At 48.6% G+C, this 23,988-nt stretch overlaps 3 protein-coding genes across 3 annotated transcripts in view; 1 reads left to right on the plus strand and 2 right to left on the minus strand.

The window, feature by feature from the left end:
- Positions 1-4,604: 4,604 nt before the first annotated feature.
- Positions 4,605-23,988, plus strand: part of LOC137350595 (uncharacterized) — a 44,077-nt gene continuing 24,693 nt past the window's right edge. Inside the window, exon 1 of the mRNA XM_068015297.1 lies at positions 4,605-4,945. Coding sequence (XP_067871398.1) covers positions 4,799-4,945 — 147 coding nt within the window. The 5' untranslated portion in view covers positions 4,605-4,798. The remainder of the gene's footprint in view (positions 4,946-23,988) is intronic.
- On the minus strand, positions 13,408-16,095 carry LOC137350396 (histone H2B 1/2-like). The gene is made up of 2 exons (XM_068015057.1): positions 15,979-16,095; positions 13,408-13,767 (listed from the first exon to the last, which is right to left on the minus strand). Exons 1-2 carry the CDS (start codon positions 16,093-16,095, stop codon positions 13,408-13,410), a joined length of 477 nt encoding a protein of 158 aa, XP_067871158.1.
- On the minus strand, positions 20,436-23,123 carry LOC137350397 (histone H2B 1/2-like). The gene is made up of 2 exons (XM_068015059.1): positions 23,007-23,123; positions 20,436-20,795 (listed from the first exon to the last, which is right to left on the minus strand). Exons 1-2 carry the CDS (start codon positions 23,121-23,123, stop codon positions 20,436-20,438), a joined length of 477 nt encoding a protein of 158 aa, XP_067871160.1.

The raw sequence follows: 23,988 nt of genomic DNA on the forward strand, positions 1-23,988 counted from the left end.
CTGTGATTTTGTGCCAGGATTGCCAATTGCACCCAAAGTGGAAACTCGACCAATAGTGCTTAACTTGAGTTTCAAATATCTGAAGTGCAATCATGGCAATGTTAGCAAAGTTTGTGTGGTTCCAGTCCCTGAGGAAAAATTAGGAAATCAGCTTGGGCATCTCAAACTAAAAGTTGTTTGGGAACTTTTTTTTCTCTCTCCCATAGATGGGCAATGCAGTATTGGAGAAATCGGCTGAGAGACTAACATTCACTGTAAGTGCACTGACTCCCACAACTATTTTGACTACACTTCCTCACGCCCCTCTCCCTGTAAGTACTATTCCATTCTCTGTTTCTCCACTGTTCAGATGATGCATAAGGGAGAATACAGAGAGATTCGGAGAGAAGTGAAAAAAAACTAGGAAGGCAACAAGGAGCTATGAAATTAAATGATCAAAAAACATAAAATTGTCAAATATTTTACAGGCGCACAATTTTTTTTTTAAAAAGGAAGGCTGAGATGGGAATAGGGCCATTAAGGATAGACAGGATAATAACACAGGGAATGACAGATGGCAGAAATGTTGGATAATTATTTTGCTTCAGTATTTACCATAGAATGATGAGTTAAGAGAAAAATGCAGATAAAGTAAAAAGGGGATGTATTAAACTAATACTTTAGGATAAAACCCTCGGTCTGGATGGATTGCACCCATGCATTTTAAAAGAATTTAGGGAGGGGATAGCAGAGGCATTACTACTCTAATTAATTAGAAAAAGGTGTAGTGCCTGAGGACTAATACCTATATTTAAGAAGGGGGTAGAACATGTCCAGGGAATTATAGACCAGTCAGCTTTCATTGATAATAGAAAACTAATGAAATCCCTCTAATGGACAGAATAGAAGAACATTTAGAAAAGAAAAATAGTTGGTATAGATTTCAAAAGGGAAAATCTTGCTTGCCCCATCTTATTGAATTTTTTCAGAAGGTAACCAGTAATTTATCTGGAAATTCAAAAGACGTTTGATAAGGTACCCCATAATAGATTAATGAATGAGGTCAGAGAATGCAGAGTCAGAATGAATTGCTAGCTGGCTTCAAGACAGCAGAGAGTGGGAGTAAAGGGTAGTGGAGAGTGGGTTGTGATGTTCCACAAGGATCAGTGCTGGGACAACTGCTGTCCACAATTTACATTAACAATTTGTACTTTGGAATCAAAAGCACAATTTCTAATTTTGTGGATGGTGCCAAAATGGGCTAGTCCACATTGAGGAGGACTGCAACAAATTACAGGAGGACATTAATAAACTTGCAGAATGGGCAAATAATTTGCAAATGAAGTTCAACACATAAATGTGAGGGGAGTGCATTTTGCTAGGATGAATAGAGAGGTCATCTACTGGAAGGTACGGGTTGAGGTGGGGTAGTGGAACAACGGGGTCTCGGAGTACATATATATTAATCACTAAAAGTTGCGCCACAGGTTAGGAAGGACATTTTTTAAAAAAAGCAAACTAAGCTTTATTTCTAGAGAGACAGAATTGAATAGTAGGGAAGTTATAGTAAACCTGTATGGAACCTTGGTTAAAGAGTACTACGTGCAATTCTGGTTGCCATTTTGTAAAAAGGATAGAGAGACTGCAGAGAAGATTTACAAGGATGATACCAGAAATGCGAGGGTATACATATGAGGAAAGGATTAAAAAGCTGAGTCTCTTTTAACTTTTCTTGAAAAAAGGCTGATGGGTCACCTAATTGAGGTATTTAAAATTATGAACGGTTTTGATAGAGTGGATACAGAGAGAATGTTTCCACTTGTGGGAAAGAGCATAACTAGAGGCTATCGAAAAATCCAATAGGGAATTCAGAAGAAACTTCTTTACCCAAAGTGCAGTGAGAATGTGGAACTTGCTGCCACTAGGAGTGTTTAGATGCGTTTAAGGGGAAGCTAGACAAGTATATGAGGGAAAAGGGAGTAGAGGGTTACACAGATTTATATGAGGAAAGATGGGAGAAGGCTCAAGTGAAGCATAAATGCTGGCAAGGACTGGTTGGGCAGAATGGCCTGTTCCTGTGCTGTATATCCTATGTAAGTCTATGTAACCTTCCATACTAGCGCTTTCGATATGTCGTCCTCTTTCCTCAACTGAGGATTCTCCCCCACTGTGGTTGACAGCCCTCGATAGTGTACATTCTATTTCACCCATTTCTGCTGTCACCCACCTGTCTTCTTAGAACTATAATAGGGTTCCCCTTGACCTCACCTTCCACCCCACCAGCCTTTGTATTCAACAGGTCATCCTCCACCACTTCTAACGTGATGCCGCGACCTATTGCATCTTCCCCTCGCCTCCCCTTGCAGCATTCCGAAGGAAGTGGTCCGCTCCTCAGTCATCCCCCCCCCTCCCCCACCAAACCCCCTCCCCTTACTACAGCACCTTTCCATGCAAGCGCAGGAGATGCAACACCTGCCCTCTCACCTCCTCCCTTCTCACCATCCCAAGGCCCCAACACTCCTTCCAGGCAAAACAGTGATTTACTTGAACTTCTTTCAGCTTAGTGTACTGCATTCACTGCCCATGTTGTGATCTACTCTACATTGGGAAGACCAACTGCAGACTGGGTGATTGCTTTGCAGCACACCTCCATTCAGTCTGGAAGCGTGACCTCGAGCTTCCAGTCTCCTGTCATTTTAATTCTCCAGCTTGCTCCACTCTGACCTTTCTGCTCCCGACTTCCTGCAATGTTCCAATGAAGCTCAATGCAAGCTTGATGAACACCACATCATCTTTCAACTGGTCGCTTTACAGCCTTCTAGACTCAACACTGAGTTCAACAATTTTAGGTCATAACTCCCGCCCCCATTTTGTTTCCTACTTCTTTGCTGGCTTTGTTTTTTTTCTCTTTAGTTTTGCTTTCATTTCCTTTATTTTAGCTTTTGGATGGCAGCTATTTACGATCCTGCCATTCACACCTACTCTAGACACATATTTTGTTTCTTTACTTTCCCCACCAGCACACCCTTTTGTCTTGCATCATCAGCCTTTTTATCACGTAGATCATTCCTGTCCTCCACCCTATCACAGAACTTTTCTTTTGTTCTTTTTCCCATCCTCCCCCCTTTTACTTGCTCAAAACCTACTGCATTCCTAACTTTTCCCAGTTCGATGAAAGGTCACAGACCTGAAATGTTAACTCAGTTTCTCTCTCCACTAATGCTGCTAGACCTGCTCAATATTTCCAGTATTTTCTGTTTTAATTTTAGATTTCCTGCAGTACTTTGCTTTTGAGTTATCCCCAGTGTTCTGTACAATATTTGTCCCTCAAAAAGACAGATTATCTGGTCATTACCACATTGCTGTTTGTGGAAGCTTGCTGTGTGCAAATTGGCTGCCATGTTTCCTACATTCCAACAGTTTTTTAAAAATTCATTCATGGGATGTGGGCGTCGCTGGCCAGGCCAGCATTTGTTGCCCATTCCTTACTGCCCTTGAGAAGGTGGTGGTGAGCTGCCTTCTTGAACCACTGCAGACCATTTGGGGTAGGTGTACCCACAGTACTGTTAGGAAGGGAGTTCCGGGATTTTGACCCAGCGACAGTGAAGGAACGGCGATATAGTTCCAAGTCAGGATGGTGTGTGACTTGGAGGGGTACTTGCAGGTGTTCCCATGTATTTGCTGCCCTTGTCCTTCTAGTTGGTAGAGGTCACGGGTTTGAAAGGTGCTGTCTAAGGAGCCTTGGTGCATTGCTGCAGTGCATCTTGTAGATGGTACACACTGCTGCCACTGTGTGTCGGTGGTGGAGGGAGTGAATGTTTGTAGATGGGGTGCCAATCAAGCGGGCTGCTTTGTCCTGGATGGTGTCGAGCTTCTTGAGTGTTGTTGGAGCTGCACCCATCCAGGCAAGTGGAGAGTATTCCATCACATTCCTGACCTGTGCCTTGTAGATGGTGGACAGGCTTTGGGGAGTCAGGAGGTGAGTTACTCGCCTCAGGATTCCTGGCCTCTGACCTATGTGTGAACAGTGACTATACTTCAAAAAGTACTTCATAGAGCCATAGACTCATTTATGGCACAGAAGGCCATTCGGCCCATCAAGTCCATGCCAGCTCTCTGTGGAGCTATCCAGTCAGTCCCATTCCCCCTACTCGATCCCCTTTTATTTCCTTCAAGCGCCCATCCTATTCCCTTTTGAAATCATTGATTGTTTCTGCTTCTACCATCCTCGTTGGTGTAAAGCACCTTGGGACATGCTGAGGTTGTGAAAGGTGCTGTATAAATGCAAGTTTTTTTTCTTTTAAACTTCAAGCTGGGTAACTAACTAATTAAAATCAAAAAGCTGTATTAACAAGCAAAAATAATTCACTGTATGAAGTGCTTGGAGACCGAGACATAGAAGATGAAAAATAATTGCAACTGTTATCAACTAAGTGCATACAAAAAAAGACTCAGGGTGCATCTTTTGCCACCTCAGAACTTCCTAAAGTGCTTTGCAGCCAATGAAATAGTTTTATAAATGTAGTCACTGTTGTCAATATAGGAAACACAGCAACCAATTTGCGCACAGCAACCTCCCACACACAGCATTGTGAATCTGTTTACAGTAGTTACCTTGGCTTTGATTGGAGGCAATGTATCAAGTTCCATTGTTTGTCTTGGACTCAGTTTCAACTTGGCCGGAATTACTGTCGTGACTATTTGCGCGTCGAGTTGAAAACCTCCCCGTCTTACCTTGAAGGAAGTAAAGTTCCCTTATTCACAGTGCGACGGCTTCGTGTGCTTTGGAGTATGGGACCGGATTAAATTTGCCACCAAAATGCAGTCGAATGCAATACAGTGGACGGCAAGAGACTACAGTCTGAAGGAGTTTGCGAGAAAATTTCGAACATCGTTGCCTAAAATTGTTAAAATCACCGAGGGCTTCCTGGGTCGGCAAGAAGTGGATACGATCAGTGCCAGCACCGTAAGCAGCTCACTGCCCGCGGCTTTTGTGTCCACCATTCGGGGTCGGGTTTTTATTTTATACCCGAGTCAGATTTTACCTGTGAGATTCTAGGAGATTCCTTAATATGGGGAGGAATTTCTCAGCAGGGAAAATGCCATCTAAAGTTTGTAATGTATATTTTTATTGGATCATATGCAGGATTTCTCTTGATTACAGGTTATTTCTTGAACTTTTAAATTTCAGATTTAATTTTATTTCCAATAGTAAACAATGTAAAGTCGAACAATATTTCTGTGTACTTTCAATTCGGGCTGAATTTAATATTTACAAAAGGATTCTTGACTCTATTGGCGAGCCCTCCGAGGTGGAAAGGAGTTGCTATCGAGATCATACCTGCCGCAACCTGTCAAACCTCTTCTTGCACCTTTCAGCTTGAAAATGTTTTGCTGGAACTGCGAGCTGAAAACGGCGCAGTGAGGGCAAAGGGGCTTTGGGCAAATTCGGAACAAACAGTTTGAGAGAGGAGAGGGTCAAAGACTAGTATTTTAAATAAGGGTGGCACAGTGGCGCAGCGGTTAGCACCGCAGCCTCACAGCTCCAGGGACCTGGGTTCGATTCCGGGTACTGTCTGTGTGGAGTTTGCAAGTTCTCCCTGTGTCTGCGTGGGTTTTCTCCGGGTGCCTCCGGTTTCCTCCCACAAGCCAAAAGACTTGCAGGTTGATAGGTAAATTGGCCATTATAAATTGTCACTAGTATAGGTAGGTGGTAGGGAAATATAGGGACAGGTGGGGATGTTTGGTAGGAATATGGGATTAGTGTAGGATTAGTATAAATGGGTGGTTGATGTTCGGCACAGACTCGGTGGGCCGAAGGGCCTGTTTCAGTGCTGTATCTCTAAAAAAATAAATAAGGGCAATTATGAGGGCATGAAAGCAGAGCTAGCTAAAGTGAACTGGCAAATTTGGTTAAGGGATAGGTCAATAGAGATGAAGCGGCAGATGTTTAAGTGGATATTTCAGAATACACAATAGATACATTCCAATGAGAAAGCAAAATTCCAAGTGGAGGACCCACCATCCGAAGTTAGTTAAAGATAGTATCAAAATTAAAGAAAACACATATAATTGCACAAAGATGGGTGGCAGGTCAGAAGTTTGGACAGAATATAAAAAACAGCAGAGAATGACTAAAAGATTAATAAGGAAGGAAAGATTAAAGTACAAGAGAAAGCTAGCTAGAAATATAAAATCAGATAGTAAGAGTTTCTACATGTATTTAAAAAAGAGTTAACAAAGTGCAGATCGGTCCTATAGAAAGTGAGTCTGGGAATTAATAATGGAATATAAGGAGATGGCATATGAATTGAACAGGTATTTTGCATCAGTCTTCACTATAGAGGATAGAATTAACATTCCAGAAATAGCTATAGATCAAGAAATGGAAGGGAGGAACTCAAGAAAATTACAATCACCTGGGAAGTAGTACTGAGAAGTTATTGGAGTTGCAGGCTGACAAGTTCTGGGTCTTAATAGAAGTGACTAGTGAGATAGCTGATGCGTTGATTTTAATTTTCCAAAAATTCCCTAGATTCTGGGAAGATTCCGTTAGATTGTAAAATAGCCGATGTAACTCCTTTATTCAAAAAGGGAGACAGAAAGCAGGAAACTACAGGCCAGTTAGCATAACATCTGTCATAGGGAAAATGTTAGAAGCTATTATTAAAGACATTGTAGCAGGGCACTTAGAAAAATTCAGTGTAATCAGGCAGAGTCAACATGGTTTTGTGAAAGGGAAATCATGTTTAAATGTCTTAACAATTTATTGGATTTCTTTGAAGAAGTATCATGTGCTGTGGATAAAGGGGAACTGGCGGACGTACTGTACTTAGATTTCCAGAAGGCATTTGATAAGGTGCCACGTCAAAGGTTATTGTGGAAAATAAAAGCTCACGGTGTAGGGTAACATATTGGCATGGACCGAAGATTGCCTAACTAATAGGAAACAGACAGTAGGCATAAATGGGTCGTTTTCTGGTTGGCAAGATGTAACAAGTGTTGTGCCACAGGGTTCAGTGCTGGGGCACTGAAATTTTACAATTTATACAAATGACTTGGATGAAGGGACCAAAGGTATTTTTACTAAATTTGCTGATGACACAAAGATAGGTAGGGAAGTAAGTTGTGAAGGGGACATAAGAAGGTGACAAAGGGATATAGACAGGTTCAGTGAATTAAACATCTGGCAAATGGAGTATAATGTGGGAAAATGTGAAATTGTCCATTTTGGCAGGAAGAATAGAAAAGAAGCATATTATCTAAATGGTGAGAGATTGCAGAGCTCTGAGATGCAGATTGATTTGGGTGTCTTAGCGCATGAATTACAAAAGGTTGGTATGCAAGTACAGCAAGTAATTAGGAAAGCTAATAGAATGTTATCATTTATTGCGAGGGGAATTGAATACAAAAGTGGGGAGATTATGCTTCAGCTGTCCAGAGCATTGGTGAGACCACTTCTGGAGTACTATGTACAGTATTAGTTTCCTTCTTTAAGGAAGGATGCAAATGCGTTGGAAGCAGTTCAGAGAAGGTTTACTAGAGTAATACCTGGAATGGGCAGGTTGTCCTAGGAGGAAAGATTGGACAGGCAAGTCTTGTATCCACTGGAGTTTAGAAGAGTAAGAGGTGACTTGATTGAAACATACAAGATCCTGAGGGGTCTTGACAGGGTGGATGTGGAAAGGATGTTTCCTTTTGTAGGAGAATCTAGAACTAGGGGTCACATTTAAAAATAAGGGGTCGCCCATTTAAGACAGAGATGAGGCGAAATTATTTCTCTCAGAGGGTCGTGAGTCTTTGGAACTCTCTTCCTCAAAAGGCAGCGGAAGCAGACTCTTTGAATATTTTTAAGGCTGAAGAAGATAGATTCTTGTTATGCAAGGGGGTGAAAGTTTATCGGTGGTAGGCAGGAATGTGAAGTTGAGGTTACAATCAGATCAGCCATGATCTTGAATGACGGAGAAGGCTCGAGGGATCGAATGGCCTGTTGTGCCTAACACGCACTTACTCTTAAAGAATCCACTGAATCCGATTGGTGAAAGGTATATCAATATTTTATTCACACACTGAATCATCAAGTACAAGCTCTCACTACTTGCACAGTATACTACCCGTCAAGACACGAGGTGATCAGTCTCGGACTTGCGGCTGCTCTTGTTCTCTGAGCCCCTGGCTTAGGGTATCTTCTCGAGTGTTCTTCCCCGGGGTTCTTGTACCTTCCTCAGTTTCAGTCAGGGGTTAAATCTTGTTTCTAAGACTCTCCCCTCTTACTTACTCATAGGGGTCTGGTATACTGACAATGATATTTCCTTATTTGGCTCAGTGAGAACCTGTTCAAAACTTCACAGTTTCCCATTGTCTATTATGAGTTTTATCATATCTGGTGTCCATGACGACTCCTAGTTTCTGGGATCCTCCTCAATACCTTTTCTATCATCATATCTACAACTCCTTGGCCATCTGTATGCTGTGGCCTCTTTTACCCATCCTCCCTTCAACACACTGTTCATTGTTGTGTTACTGGCCCCTTTGTTTTAATTAAGTTCTTATGTGTTTTTGCTATATGTGTTTTTACTGTATATGTTTTTACTGGGTATATAGGCCTACTTCTCCTAATTCAGATGTTCCCTCTCCCCATAGCTCTGCACACCAGACATGCACCAGCCTTCCTTGCATCCAGTATTACTCTGGGTCAAATACTGTATGGCTATCATTTACATGGCTTTTAAATATCCTTGTCCATATTAGGATGCATGTCACCCATTACTCCTGGAGGAAATTTCCATGAGTGGCAGGGTCTGTACAGAGTCGGTACAAATGGCTCCCACCTGCTTTTCTGTCCCTGCCTACTGCATTACATAGGGAAGTCAGCATAATACCAGGACAGGATCTAGCTCATAGACAGTGAAAATGTTTTAAAATCCACCTTTTCCATTTGCCTACTTTGCATTACTTCCTCCTCAGACCAAGTGCCATGTCACAGCTGAGAAAGCAACCTGCTTCCGCTTTCTGCAAATGGGTGTACTTAACAGGCTCCAACAGGGAAATAGAAACTCCTCCCTATTTTTCTCCTTCCTAAAATGGTGCAACTGAGGTCAGTACCAGGTACCTCGACAAATTGTTATTGCAAATTAGATACTACCGATCATATTCGTGACCTAAAGGAGGAGTGGGGTATGGGCCAGACTTGCACCACATACAGCAACAACGTGAGCGCCTCGCACCTGATGGCCAGGTTCTTACCCACAATGGAGAAAGATCGCTGCTCCCACATGCTCAGTTTATGGTGTACCCTGGCTACTCGCTCCTTCCAGGTTTTGGTGCACAACCCGGCCCTTCCGAACCATATCGCCAGCATCTTCAGGTAGTCTGACCTGACGGTGAAGGGGACAAAGGAACAGTCAGCCCCGTTCCCAAAGAACATCGCCTCGCTCTTGCCGTGGTTAACGTTGGCTCCCAAGGCCAGTTCAAACTGGTCACAGATGCTGATCAATCTGCAAACCGACAACAGATCCGAGCAGAAGATAGCGACGTCATCCATGTACAGGGAGGTTTTAACCTGAGTGCCTCCGCTGCCTGGGATTGTCACCCCTCTTATGCCCGCATCCTTCCTATAAACTCAGCAAAGGGTTCAATACAGCAAACAAACAAGACAGGGGAGAGAGGGCAGCCCTGTCTGACTCCAGATTGGATCGGGAAACTTTCTGATTCCCAACCATTGATTGAGACTGCACTACTGATGTTTGTGTAGAGCAGTTTGATCCAATTGCAGATTCCCTCCCCAAACCCCATTTTGGAGAGCATGTCCATCATGTAGGTGTGCGATATCCTGCCAAAAGCCTTCTCCTGGTCCAAGCTGATGAGGCAGGTGTCCACCCTCTCATCCCGTACATAGGCGATCGTATCTCTGAGTAGCGCAAGACTATCAGAGATCTTCCTGCCGGGCACAGTGCAGGTCTGATCAGGGTGAATCACCAACACCAGAGCAGACTTGACTTGACTGGCGATGACTTTGGACAGAATCTTGTAGTCAACATTAAGCAGTGAGATGGGCCGCCAATTTCTGATTTCTGCCCTCTCCCCCTTCCGCTTGTAGATGAGGTGATGATGCCTTTCCTCATGGATTCTGACATGCTGCCGGCCAGGAGCATACTCTCGTATACTTCCAGCAGGTCTCGGCCGACCCAGTCCCACAGGGCCGAATACAACTCAACCGGTAAGACATCGCTTCCGGGAGTTTTACTTGTCTCGAAGGACCTGACGGCGTTTGTCAGCTCATCCAGAGTTAGCGGCTTGTCCAGTCTCTCCCTCATGGTGTCATCTAAGACCTCTGTGATAGATGACAGGAAGGATTGGGAGGCTCTGCTGTCTGTGGGCTTCACGTCGTACAGCCCAGCATAGAATGATTTGTTGATCCTTAGTATGTCGGACTGCGAAGACGTTACCGAGCCATCCTCTTCCTTCAGGCTGCTGATCAGAGCTCTCTCTGTGTACCTTTTGGAAGAAGTAACATGAGCACGTCACATCCTGCTCAACGGAGCGGACTCTGGACCGGAAGATGATCTTGGAGGTCTCCGTGGCAAAGAGCGAGGTCTGCTGGCTCTTCACCTCCTTGACCTCGACCCCCATCGACTGCAGCCGGAGCAGATTTTGCATAATTTTCTGGAGTTGGGATATTTCCCTCTGTCTCTCTCTCGCCCTCTGAATACCTTTGAAGATAAAGAACCTCTTGATGTTCTCCTTGATTGTCTCCCACCAGTGAACTGGAGACTCAAAGAGGGGTTTCACGGTTCTCCAACCTGTGTAATCCCTTTTGAGTTCCTCAACGTTCTCTGGGGTTAGCATTGTAGCATTGAGCTTCCATGTCCCCCTGTCAACCCGCTGGTCATCCGGTAAGTGACAGTCGGCCAGTAAGAGGCAGTGGTTGGAGAAGGACACCGGCTTGACGTCGGTGGATCTGACCGTGACAGCACGGGACACAAACAGGAAGTCAATCCGGGAACGGGCAGACCCGTCCGATCTTGACCATGTGTATCTGCGCTGCGCTCCGTCTGCAGGTTTGCTGAAGACATCGTGCAGTTTGGCATCTTTTGCTGTTTCCATTAGGAATCTGGACGTAGCATCCAGTTTGCTGTCGTCTCTGCCGGATCGTCCAGCTGCATCAATGATGCAGTTGAAGTCACTGCCTAGAATGACCGGCCTGGACGTCGCCAGCAGCAGTGGGAGCTGCTGGAAGACGGTCAGCCGCTCGCTGCATTGAACCGGGGCATACATGTTGATCAACCGGAGTGGAGCATTGTTGTACATTACATCTGCTACGAGGAGGCGACCGCCCACCACCTCCTTAACTTGGGAGATGGTGAAGTTACCTCCCCGCAGCAGAATACCCAGGCCGGAGGAACGGGAATCATTACCCCTTGACCAGATCGATGGCCCGTGGGACCACCATCACAACCATTGCTTGTAGGTGCTGAGATGTGGTATTCCACACTCCTGCAGCAACAGTAGGTCGGCTTTGATCTTGGCGAGGTAATCCAAGGTTGAAACACATCGTGTAGTGGATTTAACGCTACTCATGTTAATTGAAGCAATCTTTATACCCATTTTTAAGTTAGTTGTTGCTTCGCACACCATTTGTCCTTGCTAGTCCCAGTCCTTCGGTATCTTTCCCCTTGAAAACATCACTGCTCCCAGCTTCCCGGAGCTGGAGTGCGCCCGACGCTTCTCCGGTGTCCCGGAGCTGGGATGTGCTGGGCATGTCGCTAGGTCCAACGCTTTGGGTTTGGGGTGCGGGGCCCATCACAGCTTCCAATGCCCCAGAGCTGGGGGGGCTTTATCTTCCAGCTCCTTTGAGTTCTGCCGCTTCTTTTGGGGGTGCCGTTGTTCCGGCCCTTCCTCGTCCAGTGAGGAGGAGCTGCTGTAGTCTGTCTCAGACGGTAGCCTCCTCTTTCCAATGGTTTGGGTGGTGGCCTGTCCTTTTTTGGAGGTTTTTTCTTTGTGGTTTTCCTTTGTACCACCTGCCACTGACCAGTTTATCCATCTGCTGCCTCCTCCTCCATTGATTCTGTCTGTAAAGGAGGGATTTCCGGGTGCAGGGTAGGTGTTGGGTCACTGGTTTCAGCTGCCTCCCCTTTCTTCTCCTTCTTAGGTAGACTTTCCTAGCTGCGGGGAGGGTTGCTTGTCTCCTTCCCAGTACCAGACGTGTTCACCGTTCCTTCTCCCAGCCTTTCCTTAGACCTTGCCGCCTCAGCATAACTGAGGCAGGTTTTGTAGAGGTGGCCTGCCTCACCGCACAAGTTGCAGCACTTACTCTGCTTACAGTCCCTGGTCTGGCCTTCCTTCTTGCAAACAACTGTGCTGCAGTTAGCTGCCACGTGACTAGATTTGCCACAGGTGCGACAAACTCTGGGTTGCCCTGCATAGGCCAAGAAGCCTTGATTTCCCCTGATAGTGAAGCTGGAGGGAGGATGGATGATTGCTCTGTTGGCTTCGACCTTCAGGGTCACCTTGACCTGCTGCTTGCTGATCCAAATCCCAAAGGGGTCCTTGACATCAGTGCTGCTGCCGGCCACCTCGACGTACCTGGTGAGGAAAGTGAGTATATCCACGACAGGAACAGGGGGGTTATAGAGGTGAATTGTCACCACCTAGATTCATAGAGAGATACAGCACTGAAACAGGCCCTTCAGCCCACCAAGTCTGTGCCGACCAACAACCACCCATTTATACTAATCCTACATTAATCCTATATTCCCTACCACATCCCCACCATTCTCCGACCACCTACCTACACTAGGGGCAATTTACAATGGCCAATTTACCTATCAACCTGCCAATCTTTGGCTGTGGGAGGAAACCGGAGCACCCGGCAGAAACCCATGCGGTCACAGGGAGAACTTGCAAACTCCACACAGGCAGTACCCAGAACTGAACCCGGGTCGCTGGAGCTGTGAGGCTGCAGTGCTAAACACTGCGCCACTGTGCCACCCACCCGGTCACATTGCGATGGCAGTGTGAAGAGTGGCTCCACTGTGAGGATCGACAGTGGCACCTGGTTTGCCTTCTCCTTGAACACCTTCAGGAACTTGATGCATCCCGCCACATTCTTGAAAGTCACGTCGAAATATCCACTGCTGGGGAAGTCCTGCAGGCAGAAGATGTCCGCAGCTTGGAATCCACAACAATGAGGATTTTATTGATGAAGAAGGTACAGTCAACCGGTGCATCTCCATCCTTATCCTTCACCACCACCTGAACGGTGTTACGCACTCCCTGGCTTGAAGCTCTAGAATTGGTTACAGTCATTTTACTCAAAACCTACCTGGAACAGGAGCAAAGGCCACTGATCATGGTCTCTCCCCTGCCAGGTAAGTATCAAGTAGCAAATGGACATGTTGGGGTTGTTTTTCAGTCCATTGTGCAGTTTTACTTGGAGCTGGTGTACTTGGTCACTGCCTTTGCCCCTTCCGACACGGCGTGCTTGGCCAGCTCCCCGGGCAGCAGCAGGCGCACGGCGGTCTGGATCTCCCGGGAGCTGATGGTGCTGCGCTTGTTGTAATGGGCCAGGCGGGAAGCCTCACCCATGATGCGCTCGAAAATATCGTTCACAAATGAGTTCATGATGCTCATGGCCTTGGAGGAGATGCCGGTGTCGGGGTGAACCTGCTTCATCACTTTGTAGATGTAGATGGAGAAACTCTCCTTCCTCGTCTTTCTCCGCTTCTTGCCGCCCTTTGCTGAAGGTTTACTCACAACTTTCTTGGCACCCTTCTTAGCAGCTGCTTTCTACTTTTTTTTTTATTTCCAAAATATGCTTTATTCATAAAAATCTGTAAAAATTACATTCCCAAACAGTTTAAACCAGCATCAAGTCAAAAAATACAAACAGTGCAAAGGTGAACAGTTTCCTTCTATACAATCATGAGTTGCCTCACAACCCTTCCATTTCATTGTCATGCCATATACATTTTTACATTTACAGCACACAAAATTTTCCCGATACAGTTCGAGGGGTTTCCCCTGGATCCAGCTCCTCAGTTCAGCTTGGTGGGGGGACCTTACACTGTGGTCTTTCCCCATTGAGCCTTTGCTGCGGCTGCCCCAAACTTTAGTGCGTCCCTCAGCACGTAGTCCTGGACCTTGGAATGTGCCAGTCTGCAACATTCGGTGGTGGACAACTCTTTGCGCTGGAAGACCAGCAAGTTTCGGGCAGACCAAAGGGCATCTTTCACCGAATTTATAGTCCTCCAGCAGCAGTTGATGTTTGTCTCGGTGTGCGTTCCTGGGAACAGCCCGTAGAGCACAGACTCCTGTGTTACAGAGCTGCTTGGGATGAACCTCGACAAAAACCACTGCATCTCTTTCCACACCTGCTTTGCAAAGACACATTCCAGGAGGAGGTGGGCGACCGTCTCTTCCCCACCACAGCCAACGCGGGGGCACTGTGCGGAGGGGGCAAGACTTCGGGTGTGCATGAAGGATCTGACGAGAAGGGCCCTTCTCACCACCAGCCAAGCTACGTCTTGGTGTTTGTTTGAAAGTTCTGGTGATGAGGCATTCCGCCAAATGACTTTGACGGTCTGCTCGGGGAACCATCCGACAGCATCCACTGTCTCCTTTTCCCGTAGGGCCTTGAGGACATTCCGTGCAGACCACTGCCTGATGGACCGGTGGTCAAAGGTGTTTTCCCGCAGAAACTGCTCCACGAAGGATAGGTGGTACGGCACGGCCCAACTGCTTGGAGCATTCCGCGGCAATGTGGCCAAGCCCATCCTTCGCAACACCGGGGACAGATGGAACCTCAGCACGTAGTGACACTTGGAGTTTGCGTACTGGAGGTCTACACACAGCTTGATGCAGCCACACACGAAGGTGGTCATCAGGATGAGGGCCACGTTGGGTCCATTTTTCCCGCTCTTATCCAGAGATTTGAACATCGTGTCCTTTTTTTTTATTTCCAAAATATACTTTATTCATAAACATCTGTAAAAATTACATTGCCAAACAGTTTCCAAACAGCACCAAAAAATACAAACATTGATCGGGAGATCAGTTTCCTTCAATACTGTCATGAGTTTCTTCCCAACCCTTCCGTTTCACAATTGTCATGTCAATTACAGTTTTACATTTACAGCAATTGAGAATATTAAGGATACAGTTCAAGGGGTTTCCCATTGATCCAGCCCCTCAGTCTAGCTTGGTGGGGGAACCTTACACTGTGGTCTTTCCCCATTGAGCCTTTGCTGCGGCTGCCCCAAACTTTAGTGCGTCCCTCAGCACGTAGTCCTGGACCTTGGAATGTGCCAGTCTGCAACATTCGGTGGTGGACAACTCTTTGCGCTGGAAGACCAGCAAGTTTCGGGCAGACAAAAGGGCGTCTTTCACCGAATTGATAGTCCTCCAGCAGCAGTTGATGTTTGTCTCGGTGTGCGTCCCTGGGAACAGCCCGTAGAGCACAGACTCCTGTGTTACAGAGCTGCTTGGGATGAACCTTGACAAAAACCACTGCATCTCTTTCCACACCTGCTTTGCAAAGGCACATTCCAGGAGGAGGTGGGCGACCGTCTCTTCCCCACCACAGCCAACGCGGGGGCACTGTGCGGAGGGGGCGAGACTTCGGGTGTGCATGAAGGATCTGACGGGGAGGGCCCTTCTCACCACCAGCCAAGCTACGTCTTGGTGCTTGTTTGAAAGTTCTGGTGATGAGGCATTCCGCCAAATGACTTTGACGGTCTGCTCGGGGAACCATCCGACAGGATCCACCGTTTCCTTTTCCCGTAGGGCCTTGAGGACATTCCGTGCAGACCACTGCCTGATGGACCGGTGGTCAAAGGTGTTTTCCCGCAGAAACTGTTCCACGAAGGATAGGTGGTACGGCACCGCCCAACTACACGGAGCGTTCCGCGGCAATGTGACCAGGCCCATCCTTCGCAACACCGGGGACAGATAGAACCTCAGCACGTAGTGACACTTGGAGTTTGCGTACTGGGGATCTACACACAGCTTGATGCAGCCGCACACGAAGGTGGTCATCAGGGTGAGGGCCCCGTTGGGTACATTTTTCCCGCCCTTGTCCAGAGATTTGAACATCGTGTCCCTCCGGACCCGGTCCATTTTAGATCCCCAGACGAAGCGGAAAATGGCTCGGGTGACTGCCACGGCGCAGGAGTGGGGTATGGGCCAGACCTGCACCACGTAGAGCAACAACGTGAGCGCCTCGCACCTGATGACCAGGTTCTTACCCACAATGGAGAGAGATCGCTGCCCCCACATGCCCAACTTTTGTCGTACCTTGGCTACTCGCTCCTCCCATATTTTGGTGCACGCCCCGGCCCTTCCGAACCATATCCCCAGCACCTTCAGGTAATCTGACCTGACGGTGAAGGGGACAAAGGATCGGTCAGCCCAGTTGCCAAAGAACATGGCCTCGCTCTTGCCGTGGTTAACTTTGGCTCCCGAGGCCAGTTCGAACTGGTCGCAGATGCTCATCAGTCTGCGCACGGACAGCGGATCCAAGCAGAAGACGGCGACGTCATCCATGTACAGGGAGGTTTTGACCTGAGTACCTCCGCTGCCTGGGATTGTCACCCCTCTTATGCTCGCATCCTTCCTAATAGACTCAGCAAAGGGTTCAATACAGCAAAAAAACAAGACCGGGGACAGAGGACAGCCCTGTCTGACTCCAGATTTGATCGGGAAACTTTCAGATTCCCACCCGTTGATTGAGACTGCGCTACTGATGTTTGTGTAGAGCAGTTGGATCCAATTGCAGATTCCCTCCCCAAACCCCATTTTGGAAAGCACGTCCATCATGTAGGTGTGCGATATCCTGTCAAAAGCCTTCTCCTGGTCCAGGCTGATGAGGCAGGTGTCCACCCTCCTGTCCCGTACGTAGGCGATCGTATCCCTGAGTAGCGCGAGACTATCAGAGATCTTCCTGCCGGGTACAGTACAGGTCTGATCGGGGTGAATCACCAACTCCAGAGCAGACTTGACTCGACTGGCTATGACTTTGGACAGAATCTTGTAATCAACATTAAGCAGTGAGATGGGCCGCCAATTTCTGATTTCTGCCCTCTCCCCCTTCTGCTTGTAAATGAGGGTGATGATGCCTTTTCTCATAGATTCTGACATGCTGCCGGCCAGGAGCATACTCTCGTATACTTCCAGCAGGTCCGGGCCGACCCAGTCCCACAGGGCCGAGTACAACTCAACCGGTAAGCCGTCGCTCCCGGGAGTTTTACTCGTCTGGAAAGACTCGACGGCCTTTGTCAGCTCGTCCAGAGTTAGCGGCTTGTCCAGTCTCTCCCTCCTGCTGTCATCTAAGACCTCTGTGATAGATGACAGGAAGGACTGGGAGGCTCTGCTGTCTGTGGGCTTCGCGTCATACAGTCCAGCATAAAAGGATTTGCTGATCCTTAGTATGTCGGACTGCGAAGACGTTACCGAGCCATCTTCTTCCTTCAGGCTGCTGATAACAGAGCTCTCTCTGTGTACCTTTTGGAAGAAGTAACGCGAGCACGTCTCATCCTGCTCGATGGAGCGGACTCTGGACCGGAAGATGATCTTGGAGGCCTCCTTGGCAAAGAGCGAGGCCTGCTGGCTCTTCACCTCTTGGAGGTCCTCCTTGACCTCGACCCCCATTGACTGCAACCGGAGTAGATTTTGCATAATTTTCTGGAGTCAGGACAGTTCCCTCTGTCTCTCTCTCGCCTTCTGAACACCTTTGTGGATGAAGAACCTCTTGATGTTCTCCTTAATCACTTCCCACCAGTGAACTGGAGACTCAAAGAGGGGTTTCACGGTCCTCCAACCATTGTAATCCCTTTTGAGTTCCTCAACGGTCTCTCGTTCTCTGGGGTCAGCAGTGTCACATTGAGCTTCCACGTCCCTCTGCCAACCCGCTGGTCGTCCTGTAAGTGACAGTCGGCCAGTAAGAGGCAGTGGTCGGAGAAGAACACCGGCTTGACGTCGGTGGATCCGACCGTGACAGCACGGGACACAAACAGGAAGTCAATCCTGGAACGGGCAGACCCGTCCGATCTTGACCATGTGTATCTGCGCTGCGCTCCGTCTGCAGGTTTGCTGAAGACATCGTGCAGTTTGGCATCTTTTGCTGTTTCCATTAGGAATCTGGACGTAGCATCCAGTTTGCTGTCGTCTCTGCCGGATCGTCCAGCTGCATCAATGATGCAGTTGAAGTCACTGCCTAGAATGACCGGCCTGGACGTCGCCAGCAGCAGTGGGAGCTGCTGGAAGACGGTCAGCCGCTCGCTGCATTGAACCGGGGCATACATGTTGATCAACCGGAGTGGAGCATTGTTGTACATTACATCTGCTACGAGGAGGCGACCGCCCACCACCTCCTTAACTTGGGAGATGGTGAAGTTACCTCCCCGCAGCAGAATACCCAGGCCGGAGGAACGGGAATCATTACCCCTTGACCAGATCGATGGCCCGTGGGACCACCATCACAACCATTGCTTGTAGGTGCTGAGATGTGGTATTCCACACTCCTGCAGCAACAGTAGGTCGGCTTTGATCTTGGCGAGGTAATCCAAGGTTGAAACACATCGTGTAGTGGATTTAACGCTACTCATGTTAATTGAAGCAATCTTTATACCCATTTTTAAGTTAGTTGTTGCTTCGCACACCATTTGTCCTTGCTAGTCCCAGTCCTTCGGTATCTTTCCCCTTGAAAACATCACTGCTCCCAGCTTCCCGGAGCTGGAGTGCGCCCGACGCTTCTCTGTTCTCCGGTGTCCCGGAGCTGGGATGTGCTGGGCATGTCGCTAGGTCCAACGCTTTGGGTTTGGGGTGCGGGGCCCATCACAGCTTCCAATGCCCCAGAGCTGGGGGGCTTTATCTTCCAGCTCCTTTGAGTTCTGCCGCTTCTTTTGGGGGTGCCGTTGTTCCGGCCCTTCCTCGTCCAGTGAGGAGGAGCTGCTGTAGTCTGTCTCAGACGGTAGCCTCCTCTTTCCAATGGTTTGGGTGGTGGCCTGTCCTTTTTTGGAGGTTTTTTCTTTGTGGTTTTCCTTTGTACCACCTGCCACTGACCAGTTTATCCATCTGCTGCCTCCTCCTCCATTGATTCTGTCTGTAAAGGAGGGATTTCCGGGTGCAGGGTAGGTGTTGGGTCACTGGTTTCAGCTGCCTCCCCTTTCTTCTCCTTCTTAGGTAGACTTTCCTAGCTGCGGGGAGGGTTGCTTGTCTCCTTCCCAGTACCAGACGTGTTCACCGTTCCTTCTCCCAGCCTTTCCTTAGACCTTGCCGCCTCAGCATAACTGAGGCAGGTTTTGTAGAGGTGGCCTGCCTCACCGCACAAGTTGCAGCACTTACTCTGCTTACAGTCCCTGGTCTGGCCTTCCTTCTTGCAAACAACAGTGCTGCAGTTAGCTGCCACGTGACTAGATTTGCCACAGGTGCGACAAACTCTGGGTTGCCCTGCATAGGCCAAGAAGCCTTGATTTCCCCTGATAGTGAAGCTGGAGGGAGGATGGATGATTGCTCTGTTGGCTTCGACCTTCAGGGTCACCTTGACCTGCTGCTTGCTGATCCAAATCCCAAAGGGGTCCTTGACATCAGTGCTGCTGCCGGCCACCTCGACGTACCTGGTGAGGAAAGTGAGTATATCCACGACAGGAACAGGGGGGTTATAGAGGTGAATTGTCACCACCTAGATTCATAGAGAGATACAGCACTGAAACAGGCCCTTCAGCCCACCAAGTCTGTGCCGACCAACAACCACCCATTTATACTAATCCTACATTAATCCTATATTCCCTACCACATCCCCACCATTCTCCGACCACCTACCTACACTAGGGGCAATTTACAATGGCCAATTTACCTATCAACCTGCCAATCTTTGGCTGTGGGAGGAAACCGGAGCACCCGGCAGAAACCCATGCGGTCACAGGGAGAACTTGCAAACTCCACACAGGCAGTACCCAGAACTGAACCCGGGTCGCTGGAGCTGTGAGGCTGCAGTGCTAAACACTGCGCCACTGTGCCACCCACCCGGTCACATTGCGATGGCAGTGTGAAGAGTGGCTCCACTGTGAGGATCGACAGTGGCACCTGGTTTGCCTTCTCCTTGAACACCTTCAGGAACTTGATGCATCCCGCCACATTCTTGAAAGTCACGTCGAAATATCCACTGCTGGGGAAGTCCTGCAGGCAGAAGATGTCCGCAGCTTGGAATCCACAACAATGAGGATTTTATTGATGAAGAAGGTACAGTCAACCGGTGCATCTCCATCCTTATCCTTCACCACCACCTGAACGGTGTTACGCACTCCCTGGCTTGAAGCTCTAGAATTGGTTACAGTCATTTTACTCAAAACCTACCTGGAACAGGAGCAAAGGCCACTGATCATGGTCTCTCCCCTGCCAGGTAAGTATCAAGTAGCAAATGGACATGTTGGGGTTGTTTTTCAGTCCATTGTGCAGTTTTACTTGGAGCTGGTGTACTTGGTCACTGCCTTTGCCCCTTCCGACACGGCGTGCTTGGCCAGCTCCCCGGGCAGCAGCAGGCGCACGGCGGTCTGGATCTCCCGGGAGCTGATGGTGCTGCGCTTGTTGTAATGGGCCAGGCGGGAAGCCTCACCCATGATGCGCTCGAAAATATCGTTCACAAATGAGTTCATGATGCTCATGGCCTTGGAGGAGATGCCGGTGTCGGGGTGAACCTGCTTCATCACTTTGTAGATGTAGATGGAGAAACTCTCCTTCCTCGTCTTTCTCCGCTTCTTGCCGCCCTTTGCTGAAGGTTTACTCACAACTTTCTTGGCACCCTTCTTAGCAGCTGCTTTCTACTTTTTTTTTTATTTCCAAAATATGCTTTATTCATAAAAATCTGTAAAAATTACATTCCCAAACAGTTTAAACCAGCATCAAGTCAAAAAATACAAACAGTGCAAAGGTGAACAGTTTCCTTCTATACAATCATGAGTTGCCTCACAACCCTTCCATTTCATTGTCATGCCATATACATTTTTACATTTACAGCACACAAAATTTTCCCGATACAGTTCGAGGGGTTTCCCCTGGATCCAGCTCCTCAGTTCAGCTTGGTGGGGGGACCTTACACTGTGGTCTTTCCCCATTGAGCCTTTGCTGCGGCTGCCCCAAACTTTAGTGCGTCCCTCAGCACGTAGTCCTGGACCTTGGAATGTGCCAGTCTGCAACATTCGGTGGTGGACAACTCTTTGCGCTGGAAGACCAGCAAGTTTCGGGCAGACCAAAGGGCATCTTTCACCGAATTTATAGTCCTCCAGCAGCAGTTGATGTTTGTCTCGGTGTGCGTTCCTGGGAACAGCCCGTAGAGCACAGACTCCTGTGTTACAGAGCTGCTTGGGATGAACCTCGACAAAAACCACTGCATCTCTTTCCACACCTGCTTTGCAAAGACACATTCCAGGAGGAGGTGGGCGACCGTCTCTTCCCCACCACAGCCAACGCGGGGGCACTGTGCGGAGGGGGCAAGACTTCGGGTGTGCATGAAGGATCTGACGAGAAGGGCCCTTCTCACCACCAGCCAAGCTACGTCTTGGTGTTTGTTTGAAAGTTCTGGTGATGAGGCATTCCGCCAAATGACTTTGACGGTCTGCTCGGGGAACCATCCGACAGCATCCACTGTCTCCTTTTCCCGTAGGGCCTTGAGGACATTCCGTGCAGACCGCTGCCTGATGGACCGGTGGTCAAAGGTGTTTTCCCGCAGAAACTGCTCCACGAAGGATAGGTGGTACGGCACGGCCCAACTGCTTGGAGCATTCCGCGGCAATGTGGCCAAGCCCATCCTTCGCAACACCGGGGACAGATGGAACCTCAGCACGTAGTGACACTTGGAGTTTGCGTACTGGAGGTCTACACACAGCTTGATGCAGCCACACACGAAGGTGGTCATCAGGATGAGGGCCACGTTGGGTCCATTTTTCCCGCTCTTATCCAGAGATTTGAACATCGTGTCCTTTTTTTTTATTTCCAAAATATACTTTATTCATAAACATCTGTAAAAATTACATTGCCAAACAGTTTCCAAACAGCACCAAAAAATACAAACATTGATCGGGAGATCAGTTTCCTTCAATACTGTCATGAGTTTCTTCCCAACCCTTCCGTTTCACAATTGTCATGTCAATTACAGTTTTACATTTACAGCAATTGAGAATATTAAGGATACAGTTCAAGGGGTTTCCCATTGATCCAGCCCCTCAGTCTAGCTTGGTGGGGGAACCTTACACTGTGGTCTTTCCCCATTGAGCCTTTGCTGCGGCTGCCCCAAGCTTTAGTGCGTCCCTCAGCACGTAGTCCTGGACCTTGGAATGTGCCAGTCTGCAACATTCGGTGGTGGACAACTCTTTGCGCTGGAAGACCAGCAAGTTTCGGGCAGACAAAAGGGCGTCTTTCACCGAATTGATAGTCCTCCAGCAGCAGTTGATGTTTGTCTCGGTGTGCGTCCCTGGGAACAGCCCGTAGAGCACAGACTCCTGTGTTACAGAGCTGCTTGGGATGAACCTTGACAAAAACCACTGCATCTCTTTCCACACCTGCTTTGCAAAGGCACATTCCAGGAGGAGGTGGGCGACCGTCTCTTCCCCACCACAGCCAACGCGGGGGCACTGTGCGGAGGGGGCGAGACTTCGGGTGTGCATGAAGGATCTGACGGGGAGGGCCCTTCTCACCACCAGCCAAGCTACGTCTTGGTGCTTGTTTGAAAGTTCTGGTGATGAGGCATTCCGCCAAATGACTTTGACGGTCTGCTCGGGGAACCATCCGACAGGATCCACCGTTTCCTTTTCCCGTAGGGCCTTGAGGACATTCCGTGCAGACCACTGCCTGATGGACCGGTGGTCAAAGGTGTTTTCCCGCAGAAACTGTTCCACGAAGGATAGGTGGTACGGCACCGCCCAACTACACGGAGCGTTCCGCGGCAATGTGACCAGGCCCATCCTTCGCAACACCGGGGACAGATAGAACCTCAGCACGTAGTGACACTTGGAGTTTGCGTACTGGGGATCTACACACAGCTTGATGCAGCCGCACACGAAGGTGGTCATCAGGGTGAGGGCCCCGTTGGGTACATTTTTCCCGCCCTTGTCCAGAGATTTGAACATCGTGTCCCTCCGGACCCGGTCCATTTTAGATCCCCAGACGAAGCGGAAAATGGCTCGGGTGACTGCCACGGCGCAGGAGTGGGGTATGGGCCAGACCTGCACCACGTAGAGCAACAACGTGAGCGCCTCGCACCTGATGACCAGGTTCTTACCCACAATGGAGAGAGATCGCTGCCCCCACATGCCCAACTTTTGTCGTACCTTGGCTACTCGCTCCTCCCATATTTTGGTGCACGCCCCGGCCCTTCCGAACCATATCCCCAGCACCTTCAGGTAATCTGACCTGACGGTGAAGGGGACAAAGGATCGGTCAGCCCAGTTGCCAAAGAACATGGCCTCGCTCTTGCCGTGGTTAACTTTGGCTCCCGAGGCCAGTTCGAACTGGTCGCAGATGCTCATCAGTCTGCGCACGGACAGCGGATCCAAGCAGAAGACGGCGACGTCATCCATGTACAGGGAGGTTTTGACCTGAGTACCTCCGCTGCCTGGGATTGTCACCCCTCTTATGCTCGCATCCTTCCTAATAGACTCAGCAAAGGGTTCAATACAGCAAAAAAACAAGACCGGGGACAGAGGACAGCCCTGTCTGACTCCAGATTTGATCGGGAAACTTTCAGATTCCCACCCGTTGATTGAGACTGCGCTACTGATGTTTGTGTAGAGCAGTTGGATCCAATTGCAGATTCCCTCCCCAAACCCCATTTTGGAAAGCACGTCCATCATGTAGGTGTGCGATATCCTGTCAAAAGCCTTCTCCTGGTCCAGGCTGATGAGGCAGGTGTCCACCCTCCTGTCCCGTACGTAGGCGATCGTATCCCTGAGTAGCGCGAGACTATCAGAGATCTTCCTGCCGGGTACAGTACAGGTCTGATCGGGGTGAATCACCAAC

Source organism: Heterodontus francisci, chromosome 35, assembly GCF_036365525.1.
Source record: "Heterodontus francisci isolate sHetFra1 chromosome 35, sHetFra1.hap1, whole genome shotgun sequence".
NCBI classification, from domain to species: Eukaryota; Metazoa; Chordata; class Chondrichthyes; order Heterodontiformes; family Heterodontidae; genus Heterodontus; species Heterodontus francisci.